General features: G+C 43.3%; 1 protein-coding gene across 1 annotated transcript; it reads left to right on the top strand.

Moving 5' to 3' along the window:
* Positions 1-11,513: 11,513 nt before the first annotated feature.
* On the top strand, positions 11,514-11,960 carry LOC115898127 (40S ribosomal protein S26-like). Its single transcript, XM_030931826.1, has one exon. It carries the CDS (start codon positions 11,536-11,538, stop codon positions 11,881-11,883), a length of 348 nt encoding a protein of 115 aa, XP_030787686.1. The 5' UTR covers positions 11,514-11,535; the 3' UTR covers positions 11,884-11,960.
* The last annotated feature ends 1,443 nt before the right edge of the window (positions 11,961-13,403 follow it).

Here is a 13,403-nt window from a genome sequence, read left to right as displayed (position 1 = left end):
GATACTCTTCTTATATATCTTTCAGTCCTCACCTTCATGGTATGAAGACACCATCATTCTAATAAAAGGCTTATTAGTATTTCCAATCTGTAATCCAAGGTTCACCTACTTTCATATGATTAAATATAATGCTTCCAAAATGAATGTGAATGTCAATGTCAGAGTTTTAATGTTAAATATAACAAAACAGTATTTGTCCAAACGTTGGTCTGGACAAATAATTCCAAATGATAATCAACTCCCTGGAATATAATGCAGAGTTGACTGCTGCTGGAATGAGCAGAGCAAGCAGGGCAGCATTCTTAAGGAATGAGTTCCAGACAACAGTCTTCTATTGTACTAGATCAAGCCCTCCTTGGTTAAGCAAAATTGTAACTCTAATCTGAGCATGCCATTCTCTGGACTAACAGCTCAAAATTACATACAAGATAATCTGGCTACTGTAGCCTACTTTGTACCATTTCTCTATGCCCTCACCCAGGGAAGCAGCACAAATGGTCAATTTATTCACTAAGTTACTGACCAAAAATTATTTCTCCTAACTCCACCTAAAGGAACAACAACCTGCAATACATGAGGTGGTCTCTGTTAAAGGCATTTCTTTTCTTTATGTTTTTTTTCTTCTTTTCTTTTCTTTATTTGACATATGGTCTTGCTGTATAACCCAGGCTAGAGTGCAGCGGCATGATCACAGCTCACTGTAGCCATGACTGCCTGGGCTCAAGTGATCCTCTCCACTTTAGCTTCCCAAGCAGCTGGGACTACAGGTGTGCACCACCATCCCTGGCCAATTTTTTTTTTTGGGGGGACGGAGTCTCACTGTCGCCCAGGCTGGAGTGCAGTGACGCAATCTCCACCTGCTGGGTTCACGCCATTCTCCTGCCTCAGCCTCCAGAGTAGCTGGGACTACAGGCACCTGCCACCATGCCCAGTTAATTTTTTGTATTTTTAGTAGACATGGGGTTTTACCATGTTAGCCAGGATGGTCTCAATATCCTGACCTCGTGATTCACCTGCCTTGGCCTCCCAAAGTGCTGGGATTATAGGTGTGAGCCACTGCACCCGGCCAACAGAGACAGATCTCACTGTATTTCCCAGGCTGGTCTCGAATTTCTGGCCTTAAGCAATCCTCCCATCTTGGCCACCCAAAGTGCTGGGATTACAGGCATGAGCCAATGCACTCAGCTCAGAATTTTTCTCTAAAAGGCATACCATAGTTTTAGTTTTGCTGCAGCCATTTCATCCGTAATCACTTGCTGTGGCTGGGTAAAGTGATACACACACACGCGTGCACACTGGTTTAGAGAAATACAAAACGCAATGCCTAGACCTGAAATGCATTTATTCAGATTTGTTAGATACGCGCAATCAAATATTCGTGTTATGCTCTAAGCTTTGAAGAAGTCTCTTATATCTAAAACATAAGACACATATGTAAATGACATCTAACTGAGCTGGACAGGCCAATGTACCGAAAAAGAGCTACCACATGTTGCCACAGGGCCTCGCCCTGTTGGCCAGGCTGTCTCCAACTCTTGGGCTCATGTGATCTGCCCGCTGTGGCCTTCCAAAGTGCTGGGATTACAGGTGTGAGCCCCCACGCCTGAGCTAAATTCTCAACAGAAATAATAGAAGCCAGAAGATAACCTGACAATGCTGAAAGATTCTAAAGTATGAATGGCTTTAAAAAAAAAAAAAAAAAAAAAAGCTGAAAGATAAAACCTACCCACCTAGCATCCAGTGCTCAGTGACTATTTCCTTTAAAAACTGATGGCAAAGGCCTGGCACAGTGGCTCACACCTGTAATCCCAGCACTTTGGGAGGCTGAGGTGGGCAGATCATGAGGTCAGGAGATTGAGACTGTCCTGGCTAACATAGTGAAACCCTGTCTCTACTAAAAATACAAAAAATTAGCCAGGAGTGTTGGTGGGCGCCTGTAGTCCCAGCTACGCAGGAGGCTGAGGCAGGAGAATCACTTGAACCCAGGAGGCAGATGTTGCAGTGAGCCGAGATTGCACCACTGCACTCCAGCCTGGGCAACAGAGCAATACTCTGTCTCAAAAAAAAAAAAAAAAAAAAAAAAAGATGGCAAAAAACAGACCTTTTCAGATGAGAAAAAAAAATTGTTACACGAAGACATCCACTGGAAGAAATATCAGGGAGAGCTCTTCAAACTGAAAGGAAAATTACCCTACCCCCGCTGGAACACAGAGATGCAGAAAGAGCCTGGCCCAAAATACAACTTTTATATCCACTGAGTAACCCCAAAATTTGTGTGAATCACTTTATTACAGTGGCGTGAAACCAAACCCGTAATATCTCTAAAGTATGCCTGTTATATTTTACAGCAGCCCTGGGGAAAAAAATATACCATCCAATAAGAATTGTTATAAACTCTACAAATAATTAGAAGAAATGAGTTTTCCACAAATTTACATCAAACTCGGGGTTCACAGCATCACTTGTTCTTTACAAATAGGGCAGTCATACACCCCAGTTAGCAAGCAACAGTCCTGGCCTAAAAGCACCTGCTTTGATTCTGAAAAGTGACCTCCTGTGGACAATAAGTTACATGGTCATCCTATTTATGAACTAACTTAGAATACCCTTGTGTCTGTTCACCTTCAAATCCTACCTTGTTCAAGGATCAAGGGACATCTGACTCCATCTTCCCCACTGACAGGATAATTCTCTCTCCAGTTCCTGTAGCCTTTTATAAATACAGCCATTATAATACTCATGTCCTATTACAATTACTTGCTTACATGTCCACCCCATGCTCTTAGCCACTTAGCAGAGTGCCAGGAACTGAGCAGGTGCTCAACAGATGTTTTCTAAGCTTCTCAAACGATTCACCAGAAGACTGGCAAAGCACCTGTAGAGACAGTGTTCTCTCACTTTTGTCCCTTACACACTCTCCAGGGACCAGTAAAGGTGGGAGTAAAAAATTTAAACAGCAGGCCGAGCACGGTGGCTCACGCCTGTAATCCCAGCACTTTCAGAAGTCAAGGTGGGCGGATCACGAGGTCAGGAGATCGAGACCATCTTGGCTAACACGGTGAAATGCCGTCTCCCGGCCGGGCGCGGTGGCTCAAGCCTGTAATCCCAGCACTTTGGGAGGCCGAGACGGGCGGATCACGAGGTCAGGAGATCGAGACCATCCTGGCTAACATGGTGAAACCCCGTCTCTACTAAAAAATACAAAAAACTAGCCGGGCGAGGTGGCGGGCGCCTGTAGTCCCAGCTACTTGGGAGGCTGAGGCAGGAGAAAGGCGTAAACCCGGGAGGCGGAGCTTGCAGTGAGCTGAGATCCGGCCACTGCACTCCAGCCCGGGCGACAGAGCGAGACTCCGTCTCAAAAAAAAAAAAAAAAAAAAAAAAAAAAAAAAAAAAGAAATGCCGTCTCCCCTAAAAAACATACAAAAAATTAGTCAGGTGTGGTGGCGGGTGCCTGTAGTCCCAGCTACTTGGAAGGCTGACGCAGGAGAATGGCGTGAACCCAGGAGGCGGAGCTTGCAGTGAGCGGAGATTGTGCCACTGCACTCCAGCCTGGGCGCCAAAGCGAGACTCCATCTCCAAAAAAAAAAAAAAAATTAAACAGCAAACAACTAACCTGACAAGCAGTGGTTCTCAGACTTCAATGCACATTAAAATTACTTGGAAGACTAGTTAAAACACAGAGTACTGGGTCCTACCCCAGAGTTTCTGATTCAGCTGGCCTGGGATAGGGGCTGAGAATTTGAATTTAACAAGTTTCCAGGTGATACTGCTAGGAACTACCTTTGAGATAAAGAAAACACCACAATTACGAAAATGTCCATTTATTCTCATGACTTTATTCCCAATGGGGGACTCCCTTTTCTGAGTATGAGGAACCATGAGAGAGCTTTTGGAAGAGACAAAAATCAAGACTTTTTTTTTTTTTTTTTGAGATGGAGTTTCACTCTTGTTCCCCAGGCTGGAGTGCAGTGGCGTGATCTCGGCTCACTGTACCCTCTACCTTCGAGTTTCAAGTGATTCTCCTGCCTCAGCCTCCCAGTAGCTGGGATTACAGGTGCCCACCACCACACCCAGCTAATTTTTGTATTTTTAGTAGAGACAGGGTTTCATTATGTTAGCCAGGCTGGGCTCGAACTCCTGACCTTATTGCGACCCGTCCAACTCGGACTCCCAAAGTACTGGGATTACAGGCATGAGCCACCGCGCCCAGCCAAGACTTTTTTTAAATTGGGACAGAGTCTCCCTGTCACCCAGGCTGGAATGCAGTGGCACAATCATGGCTCACTGCAGCCTCGAACGCCTGGGCTCAAGCAATCTTGAGCCTCAGCCTCCTGAGTATCTGGTACCATTAGTTCAAGCCACCACATCTGGATAGTTTTTTTTTTTATTTTTGTTTATATAGATGAGGTCCTTGTTGCCCAGGCTGGTCTTGAACTCCTGGGCTCAAGTGAGCCTCCCACCTTGGCCTCCCAAAGTGCTGGGATTACAGGTGTAGGTCAATGCGCCCAGCCTAAGATTATGACTTTTGCGGCTCAAGAGCCCAGTGAAATAGGAGTCAAAGGTCTGGGGAGGGGGCTGGTTTTCCCCTGAAGATATAATCCAAATTCTATAGCCACACAGGGAAGGTTTCAAAACAAAACTGAAAGCCTCTGTAAATCAAGAGTGAAATTTTCAGCAATCTCATTGTTCTCAAAAGACAAGTATGACAGTATAAAACCCCTGTTGGGGAGGGACTCCTATAAACTCACCAGACTATCAACTGAAAGGCTTAGGTGGGTACCTGCTAGGAGTAAGGACAAATCAGAGTGAAATGCAGCCGTTATCCAACCTGCAACACAACCTCCACCCTCAGCTCAGTCTCTAGCAGTATTAGGTGATCAGCCCCACTCTACCTGCCTAGCAAAAGGAAGAGTGATTTCTTCTCTGAAAAACAGCATCATCCAGACCCTTACTGTATTCACAATGCCTCACATTCAGAAAACTAAAAACCAACAGAAAAAGCAGATAATAGAAACAGATGCTCAGATGATTTATACTTGATTTTACCAGAAAGACTTATTTAATGGTATGTTTTTAAAAACAGAAAAAAAGAGGGAAGGCCGGGCGCGATGGCTCACACCTGTAATTCCAACACTTTGGGAGGCTGAGGCGGGTGGATCACCTGAGGTCAGGAGTTTGAGATCAGCCTGGCCAACATGGTGAAATCCTGTCTCTACTAAAAAATACAAAAATTAGCCAGGTGTGGTGGCACACGTCTGTAATTTCCACTACTGAGGCTGAGGCAGAAGAACTGCTTGAACCTGGGAGGTAGAGGCTGCAGTGAATCAAGATCACACCACTGCACTCCTGCCTAAGCAACAATGTGAGAGACTCCGTCTCAAAAAATAAGAAAAAGAAAAGAGGGAAAACTTATAAAAAGATTAAGAATTTCAACTGCAAATTGGAATTTGTTAAGTGTCAAACTGAAATTCTAGATCTGAAAAGTATAATTTCTAAAATTAAGAATTCAAACCGTATATGTAACAGTAGAACGAACACAGGAGAAAAGTATTTTCTAGTACTCAGATTCTTCTCCAAACACACGTAAAGCATTCGCTGAAGAATGAAACTGAAATCTTTGCATTTCACTGACCTAAATGGCAGAATCACTATCATAATCACTATTGCTTATGTTTGGGGCTGAACTGGTTGGACCTGTAGTCCAACTGGCTGACCAGTTTTTCTGTCAGAATCTAAGAACCTTAACCTTAAAATAATCTCAACTTATTTCTCAAGCACCATTATATGTGTGTATATTTAAATGTACCAATGTATTTATGGCACTAGAAAAATATGTATCTTTTAATGCACTGAGTTACTAGATGGAAGTATTGAAAAGGCAAAAATTCCTCTTTAAGGAAATAGCTTACATCCTATAAGTGCTCTTACAGGTAATGAAAAAACTGTGTCTGCAATTTGTTCCCTAATATGTCACAAGCCAAAAATAGGCTCTTGGGAGAAAGCAGTGTCTACTCAATATAGCTGATATTTAAAGAACTTAAATACTGAATTTCAGTACTGTCTCTGTCATAAAACACTGTATTTCCTGGGGCAAGTAACACCTTAATGTTTTATAAAAGCATCAGCAGTTATCATATGGGTATGAAAGCACTTTGCCACTGAATTTCTCATACATGGTATTAAAAAGTGTCCACTCATGACTATACAACATTTATTTATTTTTATTTATTTTTTATTTTTTGAGACGGAATCTCGCTCTGTCGCCCAGGCCGGAGTGCAGTGGCGTGATCTCTGCTCATGGCAAGCTCCACCTCCCGGGTTCATGCCATTCTCCTGCCTCAGCCTCCTGAGTAGCTGGGACTACAGGCGCCCGCCACCACGCCCGGCTAATTTTCTGTATTTTTAGTAGAGATGGGGTTTCACCGTGTTAGCCAAGATGGTGTCGATCTCCTGACCTCATGATCCGCCCACTTCGGCCTCCCAAAGTGCTGGGATTACAGGCGTGAGCCACCGCACCCAGCCGACTATACAACATTTAAAACCCTAGACAAATAAAATCCACATGCACTCATTACAAATAAAATCTACACTCTCACTAGACAAAATCTACATTCTCAATACAACCCCAACTGCAATGGCCAATAAATTTACACAAATAAAAGTATAATCCAACTTGCTAAACAGGACCCAAGCATATTATCTTGTGAGGCACCAGTTACAATAAGTCTTAGACATTCTATTTCGTTATAGTTTTGTTTGTTTGTTTCAGAGATGGAGTCTTGCTTTGTTGCCGAGGCTAGAGTGTAGTGGCTATTTACAGACGCAATTATAGCGCACTGCAGCCTCTAACACCTGAACTCCAGCAATCCTCCTGCCTCAGCCTCCCAAGTAGCTGCGACTACAGGTGAACAACATCTCGTCAGGTGTTTTTTGTTTGTACACTTTGTATTTGCTTTCTTACAATATTCTATTCAAAGCTTTGGTCACCAGCCCAACTCCTTTTTGAGGAACACATTTAGAAAACAATGTCAAAAGCTTTACAGATATACAATTAAGGAAACATAGCATTACATAACTATATTTAGGCAAGGGCAGTTTCACCCAGTTTACTGAGCAGGAGTGAATAAGGATGGTCTCTCTCCATTAGCACAATGCCTGGCTCCTGCTAGCGTTTGATAAATTTCAACTATTATTACTTGAAAGTGCAACTCTTTAGCTGGAGCAAAATACAGACAACACAACTTACTGGACATTTCATCTAAGATGAGTGGATCTACTCCCATTTTAAAAATAAATCATACGCCTGGGCTTTCAAGCCAATGCTCTCTGTGCTGGCGCTCGCATCCCAAAACCTACTTCCAGAAATGAATCTTCAGTCTGTTTGGTATTCCCTCAGCCCATCTCTGTATGGAGGTGAAATGGCTTTCATTCAAATATGTGCCCCTGTCGGACACACACCGGGTCATGCCACCACCGAGGCTTCGGTGGAGGAAGTCATGGTGAGCCTCAAGGCCTGGTATCACCTACCACGAGCCTCAGGGAACCCAGCTGGCACGGCAGCAGCGGTCTTGCTCCTATGACATAAAACAGTTTTTGGAATGTGCCCAGAACCAAGGTGACAGGAAACTCTGTGAGGGTTTCAATAAGGTGCTGAAACAGTGCAGACTTGCAAACAGATTGGCCTAATCAGGAAGTCTGAATTGGAGAAATGGAAAATTAGCTCTCATAACCAAGTTATTTAGCACACAAACACAACTGATAGTGAAGGTATAAAGTATAATCGTCAGGTAAACCTCTCCTCTCTCATAGCTTCCCTGCTTCAGGACTGCAATGGAAAAGGGTGTTCTCACTGTGCAGAATTTCATTAAGATGGCTGGGTAGATGTTTGTGTGGCACCCTTAAACAAGCTGTTATGATTTTATTCTTTGTTGAGTTAATCAGAATAAAGTGATTTTCTTCCAAAAAACAAACAAACAAATATGTGCCCTTGTCAGACTGTTCCATTGTGATACCCCCATGATAAAGCATGCCTGTTAAAACATATGGCTCCGTGATTCACCAACAACAGAAAACAGATGCACTCAAGGAACTTGTCAGGAAGCACAAACTCAAACCCCACTGCTGATAAATTCATTACAAAAGATCCACTGAGAAAGTATGGAAGGTGGCTGAAGAATGTGCAATTCACCTACTTACCTAGATAATCTAAAACAGATCCTTAAATCAGTCTAGAGATATAAGTACTCGGATCACATTATTTTGCAAGCAAGAGAAATGCTTTTATGGAATATTTTGATGTTTTATCACCGTCTTACACAAAAAGCCAATAAGGAGTTTTACTAACACATAAAGTAAAACTCGACAACTAGGCCTTTGAAATGCATGCTGTAAAGAGTCTTTGGGAATCCAAACCAGAAATGATCTTTTGTCTTATGGTCACTGACCCATGTAACTGATTATATTTCTCTCTGAACTGGCTACTCAAAAGCAAAGCCAAATGTGTGGCCTTCTAACACGTAAGACTTCAGTCCAAATGCTCTGTGTACACAATTCATTCCTGTTTCCATCTTAATTTCCCCTCAGTCCTGAATTCCTCACCCACTTATCTCTGTATGTTACCAACAGTATGTCGCATGTATCTTTGTAAGTCGTTACAAATCCTTTCTGGAACAAGATGTGGAACAAGTAAATGATATATTCCACTGAAAAAAATTATAGCACAATAAGAAAATATTTTCTTTCATTAATAAACATTTTCTATGTTCAATTTCTAAAGGCGTTTTCTTTTATGTGCTCCAAAGTACCTTCTAAAGGAAAAATGAAAGTGCTTAAAATTAGAAAATTCTAACAGAGGAACTACAAAAATAAAACACTTTCATTATGTATTTTTAACTGCAAAGCACACAGAAAATTATAAATATACCCCTATGTGAAAATCCCCCAAAAGCAATTTTTAATTTTAGAATACAGACCAAATCACCATAAATTCAATTACAGTTGTGTATTTATTTTGAATGGGAACTGAATAGACTAGCTTCAAATATGGTTCAGAAGGTCTTTGTACAATTCCCCGAGTTGTTCTGTGCCTAGCACAGAGGATGCTGCCAAACCATTCCTTAGCGTGAAACAGCAGAGAATTTAGAGCCCTCAAAATTCTTGCTACATTCCTGCTTCAGAGATTTCAGCAATCTCCTCACTGTTACCAGGGGGAAATAAAAAGCTTAATACTCTCTCAGTGTGTAATATTTTACGCATTCATGAACACATACTCTAACTTCTGACTTTTAACCACATTTAATTAATTGATCATAATCATGGTTTTTGGTCATCTTAATGTCCATTGCCAAGAGAGCTATGCTACCAGAAACAAAATGTTCCACTAGGGCCGGGCACAGTGGCTCACACCTGTAATCCCAGCACTTTGGGAGGCCGAGACAGGTGGATCACTGGAGGTCAGAAATTCGAGACCAACCTGGCCAACATGGTGAAACCCCGTCTCTACTAAAAATAAAAAAAATTAGCTTGGCATGGTGCTGCGTGCCTGTTAACACCAGCTACTTGGGAAGCTGAGGCCGGAGAATCACTTGAACCCAGCAGGCAGAGGATGTAAGCCAAGATTGCACCATTGCACTCCAGCCTGGGCAACAAGAGTGAAACTCAGTCTCACCATGCCCCCCCGTCAAAAAAAATTAGCTGGGCATGGTGGCAGGAGCCCATATTCCCAGCTACTCAGGTGGCTGAGGCACGAGAATCACTTGAACTGGGGAGGCGGAAGTTGCAGTGAGTAGAGATCGCGCCACCACACTCCAGCCTGGGTGACAGAACAAGACTCCATCTCAAAAAAAGAAAAAAAAAGGTCTACTATAAATTACACTTCGTATCTCACTGACAGTAACTTCACTGAAAACAGGAATTTCACAGGAAACTTGAACACAGCACCATAAAAGTATAATGTTTTCCTAAAGCATTTTAGGAGCTTTATCTAAACATCAAACTGATAAACATAAGTTAAATAGTATTAAGTGGGATAACTGTAATTTCACATGTTTACATATTGTAACAATAGTCCAGATTTAAACTCACTTCAGCCATGTGAAATAACACACATGATGTTTCTACAGTGCTTTATGATAGAAGTGTGTATTTCATAAGACTTTCAAGATGTTTGGTCTGAACTATGAAAATTCTTATAGAGACAGGGTATCACTCTGTCAACGCAGGCTGTAGTGCAGTGGCTTGATCACAGCTCACTGCAGCCTGGAACTCCTAGGCTCAAGCGATCCTCCCACTTCGGCCTCCCAAAGCACTGGTATTATAGGCACGAGACACTGCACCAGCCTGAAACTCTTGGTTTTAGTGTGATCACTTTTTTTTTGTTTGTTTGTTTTGTTTTTGAGACAGAGTTTCACTCTGTTGCCCAGGATGGAGTGCAGTAGTACGATCTTGGCTTATTGCAACCGCCGCCTCCCGGGATCAAGAGATTCTTGTGCCAAAGATTCCCGAATAGCTGAGATCACAGGTGCACACCACCATGCCTAAGTTTTTTGTATTTTAGTAGAGACGGAGTTTCAACATCTTGATCCAGGCTGATCTCAAACTCCTAGCTTTAAGTGATCTGCCCACCTCAGCCTCCCAAAGTGTTGGGATTACAGGTATGAGTCACCACACCCGGCCTATGGTATGATAACTTTACTGATGGGCTAAGAAGCCACTCACTTGGTACCATTTCTATCTCAGTCACAGGTGTTAGGTTTACACAGGTATTTCCTACATTTGAGGGATATCTCTGCCAGAGATGTTTGTTCTGCAGCCAATAAAACCACAAGTGCCAGAAATTAAACTCCCAGTCAAGACAGAAATTCTATGTCTCTAGCCAGACTCATATAAGTAAACAGAATCTTAGTTCTATATGTAGACATCACAATGAGTAAGTACTGATAACATTTTTTTCATTGAAAACCAGCAACAAAATTCAAAGAAATCAATGAATTATTCTTATAAAATCGGTTAAGTACTCATTAAACACTTGCGTGCCCAACTGGTGTTGAGAATGTAGAGATAAATGAATGCAGAATTCCTGTTTACAAATTAGCTGGGTCAGACATCCTTACAGAAAGAAACAACTAGAAAATGAGTATACATTCACTTCAAGCATCTTTTTTTTTTTTTTGTAGAGATGCAGTCTTGCTATTTTGCCCTGGCTGGTCTCCAACTCCCAGCCTCAAGCGATCCTCCCACTTTGGCCTCCCAAAGTGCTGGGATTACAGGTGTGAGCCACCATGCCTGGCATCACTTCAAACATTTAATAAGCAGAGAAAATTAAAATACAAGACAGCAGTAATTAGCTGGGCGTGGTGGCGCATGCCTATAGTCTGTCCCAGCTACTCAGAAGGCTGAGGCAGGCAAATTGCTTGAACCCAGGAGGCAGAGGTTGCAGTGGCCAAGATCACGCCACTGCACTCCAGCCTGGTCACAGAGCAAGACTCTGTCTCAAAAAAAAAAAAAAAGCAGCTCTCTTTGGTCCGTAAGTCCAAAATGACAAAGAAAAGAAGGAACAACGGTCGTGCCAAAAAGGGCCGCGGCCATGTGCAGCCTATTCGCTGCACTAACTGTGCCCGATGCGTGCCCAAGGACAAGGCCATTAAGAAATTCGTCATTCGAAACATAGTGGAGGCCGCAGCGGTCAGGGACATTTCTGAAGCGAGCGTCTTTGATGCCTATGTGCTTCCCAAGCTGTATGTGAAGCTACATTACTGTGTGAGTTGTGCAATTCACAGCAAAGTAGTCAGGAATCGATCTCGTGAAGCCCGCAAGGACCGAACACCCCCTCCCCAATTTAGACCTGCGGGTGCTGCCCCACGTCCCCCACCAAAGCCCATGTAAGGAGCTGAGTCCTTAAGACTGAGACAGACTATTCTCTGGAGAAAAATAAAATGGAAATTGTACTTAAAAAAAAAAAAGGCAAATAATCAAGCACTACACTGAAAACATTTATCCTTATCAGCTACATAGCAGCCTGTGTGTAAGAGCTACATAAAGTTCCACGTTAGGGCCAGGTGCAGTGGCTCATGCTTGTAATCCCAACAATTTGGGAGGCTGAGGCTAGAGAAACACTTGAGGCCAGGATTGGAGACCACCCTGGGAAACATATAAGGATTCCATCTCTACAAAAAAATTTAGGCCAGGTGTGGTGACTCACAGTTGTAATCCCAGCACTTTGGAATACCGAGGAGAGCGGATCACTAGGTCAGGAGATTGAGACCATCCTGGCTGACACGGTGAAACCACATCTCTACTAAAAATACAAAAACTTAGCCGGGCATGGTGGCAGGCACCTGTAGTCTCAGCTATTCAGGAGAATGGCGTGAACCTGGGTGGCGGAGTTTGCAGTGAGTTTGCAGTGAGCCAAGATTGCACCACTGCACAACAGCCTGGGTGACAGAGCAAGACTCCATATCAAAAAAAAAAAAAAAAAAAAAAAGGAAAAAAAAAAATTTAGCCAGGCAAGCTAAATTAGTAGGTGGCAGGCCTGTGGTCCCAGCTACTTGGGAGGCTGAGACAAGAGGATTGCTTAAGCCTGGGTGGTGGAGGCTGCAGTGAGCTGTGTTCCTGCCATTGTATTCCAGCCTGAGTGACAGAGAGAGACGGACACATTTTTTTTTCTTTTTTTTTTTGAGATGAAGTCTCGCTCTGTTGCCCAGGCTGGAGTACACTGGTGCAATCTCGGCTCACCAAAACTTTCGCCTCCTGGGTTCAAGCAATTCTCCTGCCTCAGCCCCCTGAGTAGCTAGGATTACAGGCAGGCGCCATCATGCCCAGCTAATTTTAGTGCTTTTAGTAGAGACGGGGTTTCACCATGTTGCTCAGGCTGGTCTCGAACTCCTGACCTCGTGATCCACCGCCCACCTTGGCCTCCCAAAGTGCAGGGATTACAGGTAGAAGTCACCGCGCCAGGCCAGAGAAACTCATTTTAACCACACAAGGACCCAGCTAAAAACCTTTCCCTGGTTCTGTTACCATCACATAAAGCCTAAGCTCCTACATCTCTGTCCCGCACTTTTTCTCTTTAATAACCACCCTCCAGGCTCTGTAGCTGATGCCTGTAATTTCAGCACTTTGGGACACTTGAAGCAGGAGGATCACTTGAGTCCAGGAGTTTGAGACCAGCCCGGGCAACACAGCAAGACCCCATCTTTACAAAATATTTAAAAATCAGCTTTGTGTGACAGCACCCATCTGCACTCTCAGCTACTCGGAAGGCTGAGGTGGAAGCATCACTTGAGCCCAGGCAGTTGAGACTTCAGTGACTCACGATCATGTCACTGTACTCCAGCCTGGGTGACAAAGTGAGACCCTGTCTCTAAATAAATAAATAAGCACCTCCTTATAGTTACTGGTCTCCT

This window comes from Rhinopithecus roxellana, chromosome 6 (genome assembly GCF_007565055.1).
Source record: "Rhinopithecus roxellana isolate Shanxi Qingling chromosome 6, ASM756505v1, whole genome shotgun sequence".
In the NCBI taxonomy this organism is placed as follows: domain Eukaryota; kingdom Metazoa; phylum Chordata; class Mammalia; order Primates; family Cercopithecidae; genus Rhinopithecus; species Rhinopithecus roxellana.
This window is presented reverse-complemented; position numbering and strand designations above follow the sequence as displayed.